Raw genomic sequence first — 15605 nt, 5'->3', positions numbered from 1 at the left:
TGGCTCTTGTCACCTCAGGGAAGGAATTTTATCTCTTTGTCTTGGTTTGTCTCCTCCATTTGCAGATTAAGGGAGTGTCCATTCCTATGTTAGAGTGCACAAGGTCTGACTTATCACCAGTAAAGTTCTTTGAGATGCCCTCAAACCACCTCTTCCCCAACCTCCTCATCATGCCCAGTGCAGGCACATGGCAGCCCCACCAAGAGATGGGTGTTCAGAGACCCAGCAGCATCAGAGATGTGGGCACAAGGGGAAGAAAACAGCACCAGGGAGAGAACTTTGAGAAAGGGACCGAGAACACCACAGCAGCAACACAGCCCAACCCACAAACCCCAATCCATCACACAGCCAAGCCCAGCCCTTCCTCCTCCCCCAGCCATCCCCCAAAATGTTCTAAAAACACATCCAAAGCGCTTTTTTACTTCCAAACCTTGCATTACACAAACTCACAGCAGCCTCCCCAAATGCAGGTGGGTCTGACCTCCCAGGTGGGCACCAGAGAAAGTCCAGGTGCTGTTAAACCAGGCATAGGTCTGCCTGTTTCCTCCTGAGGATTTCACCCTTCAGCTTTCAGACAAGGCCTCCCAGCTTAGCTCCCCAGCTCCCAACCCTAAAACCAGGGCAAGGATCCTTCTGTCTTCCAGCACAGGCTGGAAGATGCTGCACTCCCAGGTAAAGGGGGGCTCAGCTGGTCCAGGGCCACAACAACAAGAAGTGGTGACAGCCCAGGTGCCAAGTCTGGCAGATGCAAGGACACAGCCCAGCTTAGAGAATGGAGACATGAAAAGCACTTTGCATCACAGCCATGTTATCCCCTCATCCCTCCCCCTCATCCCCTTTGGAGTTTCTTAACTTCACAAACCTTCCTCCAGAGGAGTGTTGGAGTGACAGAAAACATTTTCCAAGCCTAATATCAGTTCCAGATGTTCACAGCCATTTCAGTTTGTACCTCACCCTGTAAAACACATTTCTCCCTCTCCCTCTCTCAAGTGCAGCGCCTGCTTGGTCCATGACATAATGCGCTGGCGGGCTGGCTGCACTCACACACAGACACACAGACACACAGACACACAGACACACACACACATGCGCGCCTCACGCCCTCTCCGAGAGCCCCACGTTCAAACAAAGAGCATCACTCAACTACAAAGCCGTGGCACACATGGAGTTATGAGTAATTTCCACAAGTTTTAATAAACAGTTTGGGCTGTAATTGCTCCCCGCCTCCCCGGCTGGCTCCCGAGCGCGCTGGTGTTGAAAGCGTGGTTTGTTTCACACACAAGTTCACCTCCTCTCTGCCTCAGATGGGCCAAGGGCTGTGTTTTTCTAAGCCTCCTAAAAAACCTCATGCAGCTGAGGGCACCCGAGCCATGCAGGCTCCCTGTCCATCCCTGTCTCACGTGGAGCCCAGCAGGGAGCAGAGGGGACACACATCAGACCAGTCTCAAAACTCCCTCCTGACTCTGCTCCAAGAGGAAGAGGAGCAAATTTTTTCTGGCTCAAGGGGATGGTTACATCTTCCAGTTGCAGAACGAGGCAGAGGCCAAGGAGTTTTGCAAGGGGGAGAGACTGGAGGGTTTTGAGGGGCAGGAGGAAGCCAGGAGGCAGGCGAGGCTGGGACCAGGTACCAGCTAGTTTGCCATGGGGATGAAGAACAGGTTGGCAGAGCTCTAGCCCCTGCCAGTACCAGGAATCACAATAAGAAATGTCTACAACTGCAATAAAGCAAGCAAAACCACTGCCCAAGTACAAATAACCCATCCATTTAAACTCAGGAGTTCCAAGGGATGAGTGGCAGCATCCTCAAGTGCCCTACAAAATCCTTGCCAGATCCTCCCAGCCCAGAGTTGGCCCCTTCTGCAAATACCTCTGATATTCCTCCCAGCAATGGGAACAACCTGCTCCTCCCTGCCAGCAGCTGGGAGACTGATGGGGAAGGAAGATCTACCCATATGCATCAAAAACCTACCCAAATTTCATATCCCACACTCCAAAAGCCACCCAAATTTGATATCCCACACTCCCCTCCCAAAGATTCCCCCTCTGAGGCTGAGTTATTGTTTCTGTGGATGCTGCTCAGAGGGGAGAAGCTGTGCTGCAGCAGGATGGGTGGGTGATGGTGCTCAGGGGAAATCCAGGACAGGATTTTTGGCTGTAGAGAGCTGTAGCAGTCAGCACCTCTGCAAACCTACACAAGGTATTGAAAGGAATCAAGTCATCTGGAATTGGAGGCCTGAAGGGTAAGAAAGGAATGAAGGCAGGAATGTTGTTTGGTTATAAACAACACAGAAAAAAAAAAAAAAAAGGAGAGATTTTGGATTGGCTTTTCTCTTTAATTGTTAATAGGGTCATTCTGTCCCAAACAGTCCCCCAGAGCAGGCAGAGGGGAGGGAAGCTCCCCACAATGAATTCAATTGCCTGTCAAACACATGGCAGTCATAAAAGGAAAATAATAATAATAATCTGCATTTCCTACTCTGGCTGCCAGGCAGAGATCCAGCCACTTCAAAGGAGAAACCCCATGTTCCCCTGGTCTGGCCTCACCTGACTGATGTGTGAGCAATCTGGAATCCCCATCCAAAACAAAGCCCCTCCTTTGGTGGCTTGTTTTCTTTCTCCATTACTGCAAGGTGCCCCTCCAAGACAAAGAACAAGCCTTCTTCCATGCCATGAAAACAGAGACACAACCCAGAGTTCATGGCCACATCAGGCAGCTTTGGGAGGGGACGCTGGCAAGATGCAGGAGAAAGATCCCAAGGGATGGGATCGATGCATGAGCCAGGGACCTCCTGCAGGTCTCCTGCTTGTGGAGACCCCTGCTCCTTCTTTCAGAGGTCTCCATAAACAGCTGAACCCCCCTCCAGGAGGTGGGGATGTGGCTCTCTCCAGCAGAAATAGGTCAGCTCTTGTAGCACATGATTTTTGGATATGGTGGCTTCTATGCTGCAGAATAGATGGGCATGAGGTGAACAGAGAGGGTGGAAATTTCCTTGTGCTTGTGAGGTCTAAATGCTCTTCCTGAGCCTGTCTTCCCAACAGGGAAACACAGCTAAACATCTTGCCAGGGTGCCCTGGGAGCCCATGCACCTCTGCATGTGGACTGTGAGGCTCTGCACTCCAACACCAGCCCTGTCCCAGGTAAATTTCTGCTTTCATCAACTGCCCAGCTGCCCCTGAGAACTTTTGTGAGCTTCTTTAAAAAACTGCATCCAAAATCCTCAAGCAAAAGCTGTAGGTTCTGCCTGGCTGTCCCTGCAGCACTGATATCACTCAGGGTCTCAAGTCCTATTTTCTGAAATCCATCATTTACTCACCCAAATCAAGCCCCATCCTTCACAGCCCTCTGCCTTGTCCAGCAGCTCCTGGAGCATGGATTGAGCTGCTGACAAAGCCTTTTTATGGTGTAGAGCACTCAGTACAAGCCTGAGAACTAAACTCCAACCCAGGGAAGTTTCAGATTCTCCTGGAGAAATGTTGTGGTCTTTAAGCAATCTCCCTAAATACTGGAGGTTTTGAGTTCCTCTGATAGGTGTGCAAGACAACTGAAAACATCCTTTCAACTGAAAATGTCCTTTCAAAGGTGGGTCATTGTTCACTCACTGGAACAGACCAGCAAAGCCCTTGAGCTGTTGAGGCATGACCTTCCCTGTACAACCACCACCCTGGGGCATTTCAGACTGATCAGATCAACACCCGCTTAGAAACTCCAACTCACAGCTCCCCTGCCCAAAAAAGAGTAAATAATTTCCTCCTGCCTCAGTGTTTTTGTAATTCCCCTTCCCCTCAAATCACCATGTCTGCAGAAGAATCCAGAAGCCTCTCCTAAATGGAGTGGGTTTGATACCTCCTGTAACACCTTGGCTCTGTTCTCCACCAAAGCAGCTGCTCCCAGCCAGGCAGGGCACAGGAAGCATCACCAGGAGCCCTCTGCACCACGGGGAGGAGGCTGCCCTCCCTCACACCCACCTGTGTAAAGGTCTGTGTCCGTGTACTCATCCACCTTCTTGTGGTGCAGGACGTAGTCTGACACCTTGGTCCCGATGGCAGGCTGCACATCCAGCCACTCCAGAGACACCACGGTGCTGGAGGGCTCCACGTTGGGGGAGAGCCGCAGGCTGGGCGGGAGACAGGGAGAAAACAAGACACGAGTGTAAGAGCCTGAATGAGAGATGTGGGACTCCAGGGGCTCTCCAAAATGCAGTTTATTGTACCCAAGGTGTCACAGCAGTCCAGGGTGGTGGGTGACAGAGCCTGTGCCTACAGCTGTCAGCTCCAGCTGCAGGGAGGCCTGGGGACCCTTTGGTTTTGGTTACAATGCATTATAGACTTTTCTTTGCTGAGCATCTTCATACAGCAGAATCAATCTATACCTTAACTATTATCTATAGCCCATCGTAACTACTGTAATTACCATATTCATGTTACTTTTCTCCAGTCACTAAAAGTCAGTACATTACAGTTTAAGCTAGAAGTTGTTTTTCAGTTTTCTTGCAGTGGGAAGTTCTGAGACCTTTTTTCTACTTGCAGCTTTGCTGACTTGTTTGCCTGTGCTGTCTTTCTGCTTGGTAAAAACATCTTCTTGTTTGGGGTGGGTTTATCCTTTGCTCTAAGCCATAAAAACTCCTTGTAACTAGTACACCCTTTGCCTCCTTGGTTATCCAGTGAGGCTGGCTCAGCAATTCTTGTCTTCTGTATCAAAACTTGCTTCCATCTCTATTCCTTCATCAGACTCTACATTTAAAAATCTTTCTGCTAAGCACACATATCTGTGAGACTTTCTTGCCAATCTTCATCCTTCCTAACACATGAGCTTCCTTTCTGGGGAGCAATCCACATCTCTAAGCAGCACTACCCCTAGAAAGGCCCATATTCACACATGTGGGTGTGCCCACAAAGGCCCAAGGACAGAGGTCACAGGGGCTCCTGAGCATCAAAAAGCTGAAGTTAGTTGAGTCCAGCCTATTGCAATGTGTGCCCTTGGAGCCTCCCCCTGCTCCTGGAGAAGGCAAACTCATGCCACCCCAAATATCTCATCCAAAGGGGCCTTCATTGTCTGGGAGAGCTGCTGAACTTCAGCAAGGTGAGCAAAACAGGAGAAGATCCAGGTTCTTGAAACCCAGCAGGGCTGAGTCTACAGGAGGGAAGGGTCAGGTCTGCATGGCCAAGGTGAGGGAGGGAGAGAGGGGGAGAAGCAGAGTGAATTCACCCAGCTGCAAACCTCTGAGGGGAGTGGGGGAGAGCCAGAGCAGGGCAGCTGTGCAGGAGCTCCTGCCCAGAGCAGGAACAACGTGGGCTGGGATGCAGGCAGAGGAAGGAGCTCTGTGCTCCTGGCTGTGCTAATGCAGAGGCGTCCACTCCCTCTGCTCTGGGGCAGATGAACAACACCAAGTACAGGGCTATGGAGAGTCTGGCTCCAAACACACAGCATGTTTGCTGGACTCCAGATGGGAAATGAATCCCCTCTGAGGATATTGGCTCACTAAGAAGGTGTTCTGCTCCTTGTGGCTCGCTGGAGCCAGTCTTCCTGCTTTCTCAGCTAATTCCCCATCAGTTTGCTCCTGATTTGCTCTTGCTCTGACAAGCCACAATGAATTGCACTGTAATTCCATTTCTTTCAGCATTTGAAATCCCATTCTACAAGCCCTGCTAATCAGGTGATGAAAATCTATAAGGAAACCTTCCAGGGCCACAGCCAGAGCCAGAATATCCTAAAGACATCACTCACACAGTGAGGAGGGCTGGAGTGCATCCCCCAGCCCCAAGGGTGCAGAAGGAGGTGAGCCCCTGGGAAATGGGGTGGTTCTGGGGGGCTGTGACCCACGGGGAAGGGGCTGGTGATCCCTGGGGGGCTCACAGGATACGTACACAGGTGGAGGGAGAGGGCTGCAGTTCGGGAGTCCGTTCTCATCGAAGGCGTTGAGGTCGCACCTGCACCAGTCTTCGATAACATCACCTTTCCCAGAGCACCAGTATGAGCTCATCAGGGCTCCCTTGAAGGCCTGGTGTGAGAACAAAAAGCGTGAACATGTGTGCTAAAGACTCAGTGAAATCTGGCCAGACTTTGGGGCTGAGCATCGAGAATCAGGGGGAGTGTGCAGGGCCCTGGGATCAGGAAACACTGGATGGGTTGGGGAATGTGTCCTCCCAGCTTTGCCACGGCCTCTCTGCATGGCCCTGGGCATGGCCCCTCACCTCCCTGGGTTTAACTCCCATGTGTTGAGTGGTGCTGGTTCATCCCTGAATGCTTTTGGAGTGGGGATGGGGATGTCCCATGGGGAAGGACAGAGCTGCCTGAAGAAGCATAAGTCTCTCTGTGACAGTGAACAGAATACACACAGTACTTGCACACTGCTGCTGTCTGCAATGAAACTCTTCCACTCTTCCCCATGCCCTTCTGCCCAGCTGTTTCTGTCCCCCTGAGAATAAAGTAATGCCCAACAAATTCCCAACAACACCCCTTCCATCCTTCTCACAGGTTGGTTATTCACACAAAGCACCCTCCTGCAAGCAAACTGCTGCTTTATTCACTTGCCTAAGGAACACTCGCGAGCAAAACAGCACTAGCTGCAAGGAAAAAAAGTAAAACCTGGAAAATACTTGCAGGATGTCCTCAGGAGCCACCCTGACTGCTCCTAATAATACAAATTAATCCCTGGAATAATAACTGTGGTCAGAATTGTCAAAGCCCTCCAGGTCTCACTCCTCAGTGTCCCTGCTGTGCTCATCCCACAGGATGGGGCATCCCTTACTCCATACCCTGCTCTAGTTTGGACCACATGGATTTATGGTGGTTTCTCCCATTACCCTTTCCCTGTAATTAAACTTCCACTTTCAAAAACATCTCCTTCACACACACAGAGCCAACATCCAACCCAACCCTGCAAAGCCACAACACCCATCTGGAATAATCAGAACATCAGCCACTAGAACAAAGCTCTGTAACGCTTTTGACCTTTCAAGAGGCACATTTGGGAGCTGAAACACCTCCACAGGTCCTCATCCACACGGAGCAGCCTCACTTGTGGCAACACTGCTCTGCCCATGAGAAGCTGCCTGCGGAAGCCTGGCCCTGCTGATATGGCCTGTGCTGCAAGGGTACGCCTAGAAGTAAATCTGTGCCCTTTGAGGAGTAATTCACCTGTAATTAAGCTTCCACTTTCAAAAACATCTCTCCTTCACACACACAAAGCCAACATCCAGCTTAACCCTGCAAAGCCACAACACCCAACTGGAATAACCAGAACACCAAAACACCAGCCACTAGAACAAAGCTCTGTAACGCTTTTGACCTTTCAAGAGGCACACTTGGGAGCTGAAACACCTCCACAAAGTCCTCATCCACACGGAGCAGCCTCATTGTGGCAACACTGCTCTTCCATGAGAAGCTGCCTGCGGAAGCCTGGCCCTGCTGATATGGCCTGTGCTGCAAAGGTACGCCTAGAAATAAATCTGTGCCCTTTGAGGAGCACATGAACAGCTCAGGCAGCAGCACTGAGCAGAAAACTCTAGGAAAAGCTCCATCCCAGGGAGGTTTCTGAAAGGAGGAGGTATAAATAGAGCCTGACGTCAGGGCTGCCATTGTCCAGGGTTTTGTTGCTCTCCCCAAACACCCCCAGCACCTTTAATGAGGCCTCAAGGCTCTTGTGTCTACAAAATTCTCTGCTTCCAGGCATTTACAAAATGGGACTGTTCCAGATGGAAAAATTTGGGAAAAAAAACCCCAAAAACTAGGAAGGAATGAACATGTGAAAGAAAGAAAAGGTGACATTATTTTACTCTGTTCTTTAGAAAGTAATTGAAGTGCTAGGCTGGAAAGGGCATCCAAAGTAATTGGAGAGAGGGATGAAGAGAGGAGTTTATCTGACACCCAGATAAATGGATGCAGACACACCAGAGAGAGAGAGCAGCAGATCCGTGCAGGAGAGGAACAGCAAAGGGTGTGTGCAGATGGATGGGGAAGCATGTGCTCTCCCTAGGAAGCAAGATAAATACCCTGTGCTGGGGTACCCGTGTGCACAGACAGGCTCTGCAGGCAAAGACAGATGTGGGTGATCCTGGGAAGAGCTGCACTGTGACCGTGTTCACAGGGGTCCCAGGTTGAGGGAAGAGATGAGGATCTGAGTCCATGTTTCAGAAGGTTTGATTTATTATTTTATCATATATATTACATTAAAACTATACTAAAAGAATAGAAGAAAACGTTCTCATCAGAAGGCTAGCTAAGAATAGAAAAAGAATGATAACAAAGGCTTGTGTCTTGGCTCTCTGTCCAAGCCAGCTGACTGTGATTGGCCATTAATTAGAAACAACCACATGAGACCAATCACAGAAGCACCTGTTGCATTCCACAGCAGCAGATAACCATTGTTTACATTTTGTTCCTGAGGCTTTTCAGCTTCTCAGGAGGAAAAATCCTAAGGAAAGGATTTTCCATAAAAGATGTCTGTGACACTGCACTGTCACACTGCTGCCAGTGCTGCACTGTCCCCCAGCCCAACTCTGTCACTCTGCACACCCCTCCCTGTCCCCTAACCCAGCTCCTCCCTGCACATCACCAACTTAGGGAAGATACCTCACCCACCCCATCCATGCCCTTTAGTAAATCCAGTAGTCAACTCCTTGTTTTGCTTTTTTTCCTGCTCTTAAGCACTAGCTGGATGAGCAATCCCTCTTGCTCTGCCTGCCCAGCCTCACAGAGGTTTTAATTAGATCCTTCAGGTGCCCAGCTGTCATCTGCCTTGTGTCACCCTTCACACAAACGAGGTTAGGGGATGGATGCTGCGCTCATTAGGGTGGGCACACCTCCACCCCCTAACCAGGTTACTGGGAGCAGGGCTGCTGCCCCTGCTGGCTCCTGCCTCTGTCCTGACTCATGCCAGGGCCAGGCTGGGAAAGCCAGGCACCCAGGGCTTGTCCCTGCCTTGTCCCTCTGTCCTAGAGAAGAGCCAGGGCTTGTCCCTGCCTTGTCCCTATGCTCTGGGCAAGAGCCAGGCAGCCAGGGCTTGTCCCTGCCTTGTCCCTTTGTGCTACAAATAGGTGAGGCTACACCTTGAGTAATGAGTCCAATTCTGTGCCACTCATGACAAGAATGACATTGAGGGGCTGGAGTGTGTCCAGGGAAGGGTCTGGAGCCCCAGGAGAGGCTGAGGGAGCTGGGCAGGGGCTCAGCTTGGAGCAAAGGAGGCTCAGGGGGCCCTTGTGGCTCTGCACAGCTCCTGACAGGAGGGGACAGAGGGGTCGGGCTCTGCTCCAGAGAACAGGGACAGGAGCAGAGGGAACGGCCTCAGGCTGGGCCAGGGCAGGTTTGGGTTGGACACCAGCAAGAATTTCATCACTGAAAGAAGAAATTGGAAGGGGCTGCTCAGGTAGGTGGTGGAGTCCCCATCCCTGGAGGTGCTCAAGAAACAGCTGAATGAGGCACTAGCGCTGTGGTGTGACAAGGGAGTGATTGGTTAAAGGTTGGACTCAGTACTGGAGGTCTTTTGCAACCTCAGTGATTCTGGGATTCTATGGTTTTTCTTGCTTTCCAGTGGAATTCTGAGACAGTGGCGCCTGGGGTTTTCCCATTGGTGCTGGGGAGTGTGTGTTGAGGGGTGGGGAAGCAGCAAGGGCAAATTGATGGCGAGCAGAAATTGGTGAGATCACACAGAAGAAGGGAATGGCAGCTGCCACCCAACCAAGGAGCCCAGCGGTGCAGGAGGACCAAGAGTGATGGACAGGGATGCCGTGAAGGTGCTGAGATCCATCCCATGGGAAGCTGCAAAAGAAGGCTGAAGTTTTGCTGCTCCAGGCTCACAACAAAGGAGGATGAGGTTTTGCTGCTTTGGGAGAGCTTCAGGAGGGAACGAATGCACAGGGACCTTCCTGATCTCTGGTGGCTGAGAACCACCTTCCCCTGCTCTCCACATCTCCTGTCCTTCCCTGCCATACCCAGAACATGCAGTGAGTGCTCTCCTCCCTGCCAGGACACAGCACCTACATGAGTCCACCCCAAACATGACCACTTCCATTTGGCATGCCTCATCATGGTGGTCATGTCTCCACAGGCCCAAGGGGATCTGGAATCATGAAGGGCTTCCCAGGAGTGATTGATCCCCTGGGAATGGCAGTGACCCCCAATGCACTGTCCTGTGCTTGCCAGCCACTCCCCGGGACCCCAACACCCCTGTGTGCCCTAAGGCAATTTTATCTCTCATTTAAAAGTATCCAAATTGTATTGTTTCCCTGTGAGTCAGCCCATTTAGTTTATGTCCTTCGGTGCCAGAGGGGAAATTTATGAGATGAGAAACTGGCTCGAAACGTTTATTTTCTAGATGACGAGTCATGCCATTAGATATATAGCTTTATGAATCATAGGAACAGCATCTAATTTGCTCTTAAAGGTATAATAGGTCTGATTCCCCACACCCATGCACACACATCTATTGGATTGATAGTTCCCCCCTAGGATGGCTAGTTCATTTGTTTTGACACAAGCAAGACTTACAGGACCATAAAGTCCCATCTTACCATAAGCTAAGCCTATTCATAAAAAAAATATTAGGGAAACAAACGATCAGCTAAGCACATTCATCCTACACTCGATTGCATATGGATCTTTCTCCTGTTGTTATTTGTGCTCAGGGGGAGGCCATTTGGCCCCGTTTTATAGCTGAGACACTCTGTAACAGAATGGAGAAGAACACTTCCTTTGTCCTCTGTTAGACCTGGCTGATGGAGGGAGAAGCATTAAGTTATTTCTAACTGTGGGTTGGCTGTTGACATCCCAGGAGGGGAAAGTGATAGGACATGAAGGAACCTTCCAGATCAGCATTTGCAGGACTCAGCACACAGCACAGGGCTGGTGTTTGCAGATGGGATACTGGAAATGACACATGTTGGATGCTTGTCTGTCAATATCTGGTCTTCTCCATGGCTGACAGTGACATGGAAATCTGAAAATCTGGCTCACTGAATCTAGGATGCACATCTCTGTTTCTGGAAAAATTAAAAAAGAAATGCAGGGAGATTAAAAAAAACCCAAAAAAACAACAACAAAAAAAACCAATCCCGGGTGACCATGTAGGCTGGACAGAGATGGGCTGCAGATAAAAGGAGATGATCTGGAAGCTGGAACTTAGGTTTATTTTGGATTTTGCACCAATTTCCCAATCTCTGTTTGCTTTTTTGTTCTTCTCAGTGTAGAAGGAGAGAAGGAAGTGTGGAAGCAGGCTGAGCCATGCCAGCAGACAGGCTCCATCCCATATCCAGGGACACTGCAGCAAATGGACACATCCTGTCCTTTCCTATTTGCAGGATGGAGATGGGGCATGAACAGCACCACCACCTTCCCTCAGGCACAGGCAGAGCCACTGGAGGAGGAGGATGAAGGCTCCAGAAGAGCTTTCACAGCCTGAACAGGATGTTACCATGATGATAGTGAGAGGAATAGCAGATTTGTCCTTACAAACAAGCTGTGGGTCTGCTGGTAGATAAAACCATCACTGGGACATAAAAAAAACAGTGGGAAGGATTCCACTGACTGACGAATGGAAAAAGATATTTGCTTTTACAAATAAACTTTAGGTTTGCTGATAAATGAAATTATACATTGAGAGATGAAAGAAACAATGGGGGGAAAAAAACCTAAATTCTGTAAGAATTAAAAATGAAAAGGGAGGGTTGTACATAAGAGGGAAATCTTTGGTATTAGGCATATTGGAAGTCTGAAACTCTCAAGTATACCTCAGCCAATGGGGAAAGAGAGAATGGAAATGTGTTTGGGAAATTGGGATAAAAAGGAGGCTGCGTTCCCCAAAAATTTGAAAGATCCCAGGGGATGCCCCATGGCCTCTCCCTTTATTCAAAAAAAGCCAGAAAAGGTAAATGCCAGTCCTTAGTATAGACATCTCTGGAAGTGAGGAAGAAAAACAAGAAAGGGGAGGAAAGCTAAGGATTTCCCAGGCCAGAGACTCTTTCCAGGATCATGCAGTTTGTGTCCTTAAGGCCAGATTCACACCAAAGGAGGATGAAATTTGGTGCTCCAGGCTCATGCCAAAAGAGCATGGAGTTTTGCTGCTCTAGGCTCACAGCAAAGGAGGACGGAGTTCTGCTGTTGGCAGGTGATCCCATCCTGTGTTGCTCACACCCTCCCTGCCCCTGGCTGCCTCTCCCCAGGGAGCAGCATCTCCAGCACTTCATCCTGGAAAGGGACATCAGTGGTGTGCTGGAAAGGTCAGGGTGCTGGGAGGGACCCAGGGTGGGCAGTATCCTGGTTTCTGTGATTTGCAGAATAACAGGATCCTGGGAGAGGCAGAGGACACTGTGAAACCGGGAAAATCCGAGGGGAAATCAGAGGGAAATCAGAGGGGAAACCAGAGGGGAAATCCGAGGGGAAATCAGAGGGAAATCAGAGGGGGAATCAGAGGGGAAATCAGAGCCTCTTTGCTGCACTGAGCCCTCCTGGGGAGCTGGCTCTGCTCTCACACCTCGGCACAAAGCTCCCCATTATAGCCCCAGCCAGGCAGGACAATGCTGCCATTCTTCCCCTGGAAAGGGGAGCTGGAGCTGCAGCACGATGCTCCAGGGACAGAGGACAAGCACAAGGGCCAGTCAGCAGGTATTCAAACAAAGCAACAACAAATAAAAAGAAATACACCCCAAACCAAACCAAAAGCTCACCTCAACCATAAGAACACTGTCCCCACTTTGGGCCAGGCTCTGTGCCAGCTTTGGCAGTGGAAAAAGAAATCCCTGGCTCTGTGTCCCCAAGCATTCAGGGGCTGCTTTGGGGATGCTGTGTGTCCTCCAGAGGCTCTGCCATGGTGCTGGATTGGGGTCAAACTGAGCCCATGGCCTTGGGGACACCTTTGACCCTGCCTAGAAACACCCTGCCAGCCTGGGGACACTGGTGGGACAGTGGGGACAGCAGTGGCCATGCTCTGCTCTGCAGGAGATGGCTCCTGGGCAAGGAATGGGGAGAAAAAATGGGGAATTTTGCTCCAGCCTCACTTGTCATCCAAGCTGGCGACCCCCAGCTGTCTCCAATAGCCCTGCCAGGGTCTCAGGCATGCTCTGGGCTCCTGCTGAGGCCAGTGGGACCAGCAGCACAGGGATGTGCCCCCCAGCAAGCCCCCACACCATGGGCTGGGCCATGTGTGCTGTGAGGAGGCCGTGGCTGCAGCAAATGCTGAGATTACTCAATTTTCGAATTAAAGCAAGGTCCTAGGGGTCTCCTAAAAATCCAGGCTCCACATCCATTTGTCTCCTTAAATACACACAGCAGGAGTTTGAGTCCATTTCCCAGTAGGAGCGAGATTGACCTCTCCTGCCTCCCTTCTCCACACCCCCCTCACCACACCACCCTCTAAGCATTTCTGCAGCTGGCTGAGCTGCTCCACAGAAGCTTGTTTCAGGGTTTTTTGGGGGAAAAATGAACAGACCATGAACAGGAGGGGTCACACAGCCCAGCCTACCTTGCCTTTTCTCTCCTCCACTGGCCACAGCTGCCCGGTGGCTCTGGGCATGCACATGTGCATCCCTGTCCAGGATGCCCTGGGAGGGGATGGGGTGTCACAGACATCTTTTATGGAAAATCCTTTCCTTTGGATTTTTCCTCCTGAGAAGCTGGGAGGCCTCAGGAACAAAATGTAAACAATGGTTATCTGCTGCTGTGGAATGCAACAGGTGCATCTATGATTGGTCTCATGTGGTTGTTTCTTATTATCGGCCAATCACAGTCAGCTGGCTTGGACAGAGTGTCCAAGACAGAACCTTTGTTATAATTTCTTTATTATTCTATTCTTAGCTACCCTTCTGATGAAATCCTTTCTTCTATTCTTTTAGTATAGTTTTAATGTAATATATATCATAAAATAATAAATCAAACCTTCTGAAACATGGAGTCAACATTCTCATCTCTTCCCTCATCCTCAGACCCCTGTGAACACGGTCACAATGGGGGAAGCAGGGTGTTCCCTGTCTGCCTGTGAGGGACAAAGATGTTTGCAGATCATGCACACCTGTGCTCTCAGTCTGTGCCTCTGGGTGCCCTCCAGGGCTGTTCTGGGCAGTAGGAAAGTGGTGCCCACCCTATGGCTGGGCAGAAATATGTTTAAGGTGGAGGAGGAAAGTCACCATAACCTGAGGGGACTCTAACTGGGGTGAGGAGCAGCTCTTCTGTATGACTCTAGGGTGTTCCCCAAAGTGAAAGCACCCAGGGTCACCACCTCTCTCTCTCTCCCACCACATGCACTGAACAGCATCTATTCAGCCCCTGAGGTGCTGAGAGCATTTTGCCAGCAGACAGCCCCACCACAGAGAGAAGCTCTTTGCTGCTGGGCATGGCCAGCCACTGACACTGGTGGAGGTTTCCTCCGCAGCCCTGCAGTGGAGAATCTCCTCCAGCTTCATGTGGAGGGACCATGGTGGTGTCTGCTCTGCTGCAGAGCACAAAGGGAGCACAAGAGAGATGGTTGGCATTGATCAAAACTGATACAGGATCCAAAGGGCTCCTGGGAGATGGCAGCCAAGGTCACAGCTTCTCTGTCTCTTTACACCTTGGAAGTCCCAGTGTGAGCACTCAGACTGAGAGCCCTGGAGCTGTGACAGCAATGGTCCTGTAGAATACTTGGATTAGCTGGTAATGGTGGAGGTTTCCTCTGCAGCCCTGCAGTGGAGAATCACCTCCAGCTTCATGTGGAGGGACCACAGTGGTGTCTGCACTGCTGCAGAGCACAAAGGGAGCACAAGAGAGATGCTGGCATCAGTCAAAACTGATGCAGGAACCACAGAGCTCCAGAGAAGTCCCTGTGAGATGACAGCCAAAGTCACAGTGCCTCTGTCTCCTTACACCTTTGGAAGTCCCAGTGTGAGCACTCAGACTGAGAGCCCTGGAGCTGCCACAGCGATGGTCCTACAGAATTAGATAATCTGGATCTCACCAGGTGACAGAGACTGGTGCAGGGGGGACTCCAGCACTGCCTCTGCTCCAGCAAGAGTCCATCCTGTCAAACTTGCCCCCCACAGCCACACCAATGTGACAGCTGCAGAAAATACACCCAACAAAGCCCTTCAAGAGCTGCTTGAACCTCCAAAAACATCTCCTTCGCCCTGCCACAGCCCCCAGCCAGGCTGCAGTGACCAGTGATGGTGCAAATTCTTTGACCAACACTATTAAACCACAGGGGGAACAAAGAGTCCCCTAGCATGATCTCAGTCCATAGTTCTGAGAGGAAAAGAGGGGCCTGATGCTTTTCCTCATACTGAGATTGCTTCACCCACTGCTGGGAGCAGGAGTGGTGCTGGAGCTAGGCTGGGAGCACAGATCACACAGACCTGAGAGTTACCTTGAGGACATTTCCTCTGGACAAATTCTCCCTGGACAGCAAAAGGCAAAACTCCTGGAGCCCTTTACATTTCAGACCTTTGCTTCAAAGCAAGAAGAAAACAGCAATTCCCACTGACGTGGAAATAAAGAGTTTTTTAACTCATTTCACATGGGCAAAGGGATATATTTTCACCTCATCTCCTGCTTGGAAATGGTCAGTTTTAGCTGAAATCAAACATGCACACAAAGAAACACCACAAATCAGTCCACAACAGACACCCAGCATGGAAACTGAAAC

At 50.4% G+C, this 15605-nt stretch overlaps 1 protein-coding gene across 1 annotated transcript in view; it reads right to left on the bottom strand.

The window, feature by feature from the left end:
* Positions 1 to 15605, bottom strand: part of ASTN2 (astrotactin 2) — a 357490-nt gene that overhangs the window by 82553 nt on the left and 259332 nt on the right. Inside the window, exons 18-19 of the mRNA XM_054283890.1 lie at positions 5866 to 5999; positions 3967 to 4115 (exon numbers count right to left, since the gene is read on the bottom strand). Coding sequence (XP_054139865.1) covers positions 3967 to 4115; positions 5866 to 5999 — 283 coding nt within the window. The remainder of the gene's footprint in view (positions 1 to 3966; positions 4116 to 5865; positions 6000 to 15605) is intronic.

Source organism: Melozone crissalis, unplaced genomic scaffold, assembly GCF_028551555.1.
Source record: "Melozone crissalis strain CALT ecotype California unplaced genomic scaffold, PUWL_Pcris_2 ptg000041l_1, whole genome shotgun sequence".
NCBI classification, from domain to species: Eukaryota; Metazoa; Chordata; class Aves; order Passeriformes; family Passerellidae; genus Melozone; species Melozone crissalis.
This window is presented reverse-complemented; position numbering and strand designations above follow the sequence as displayed.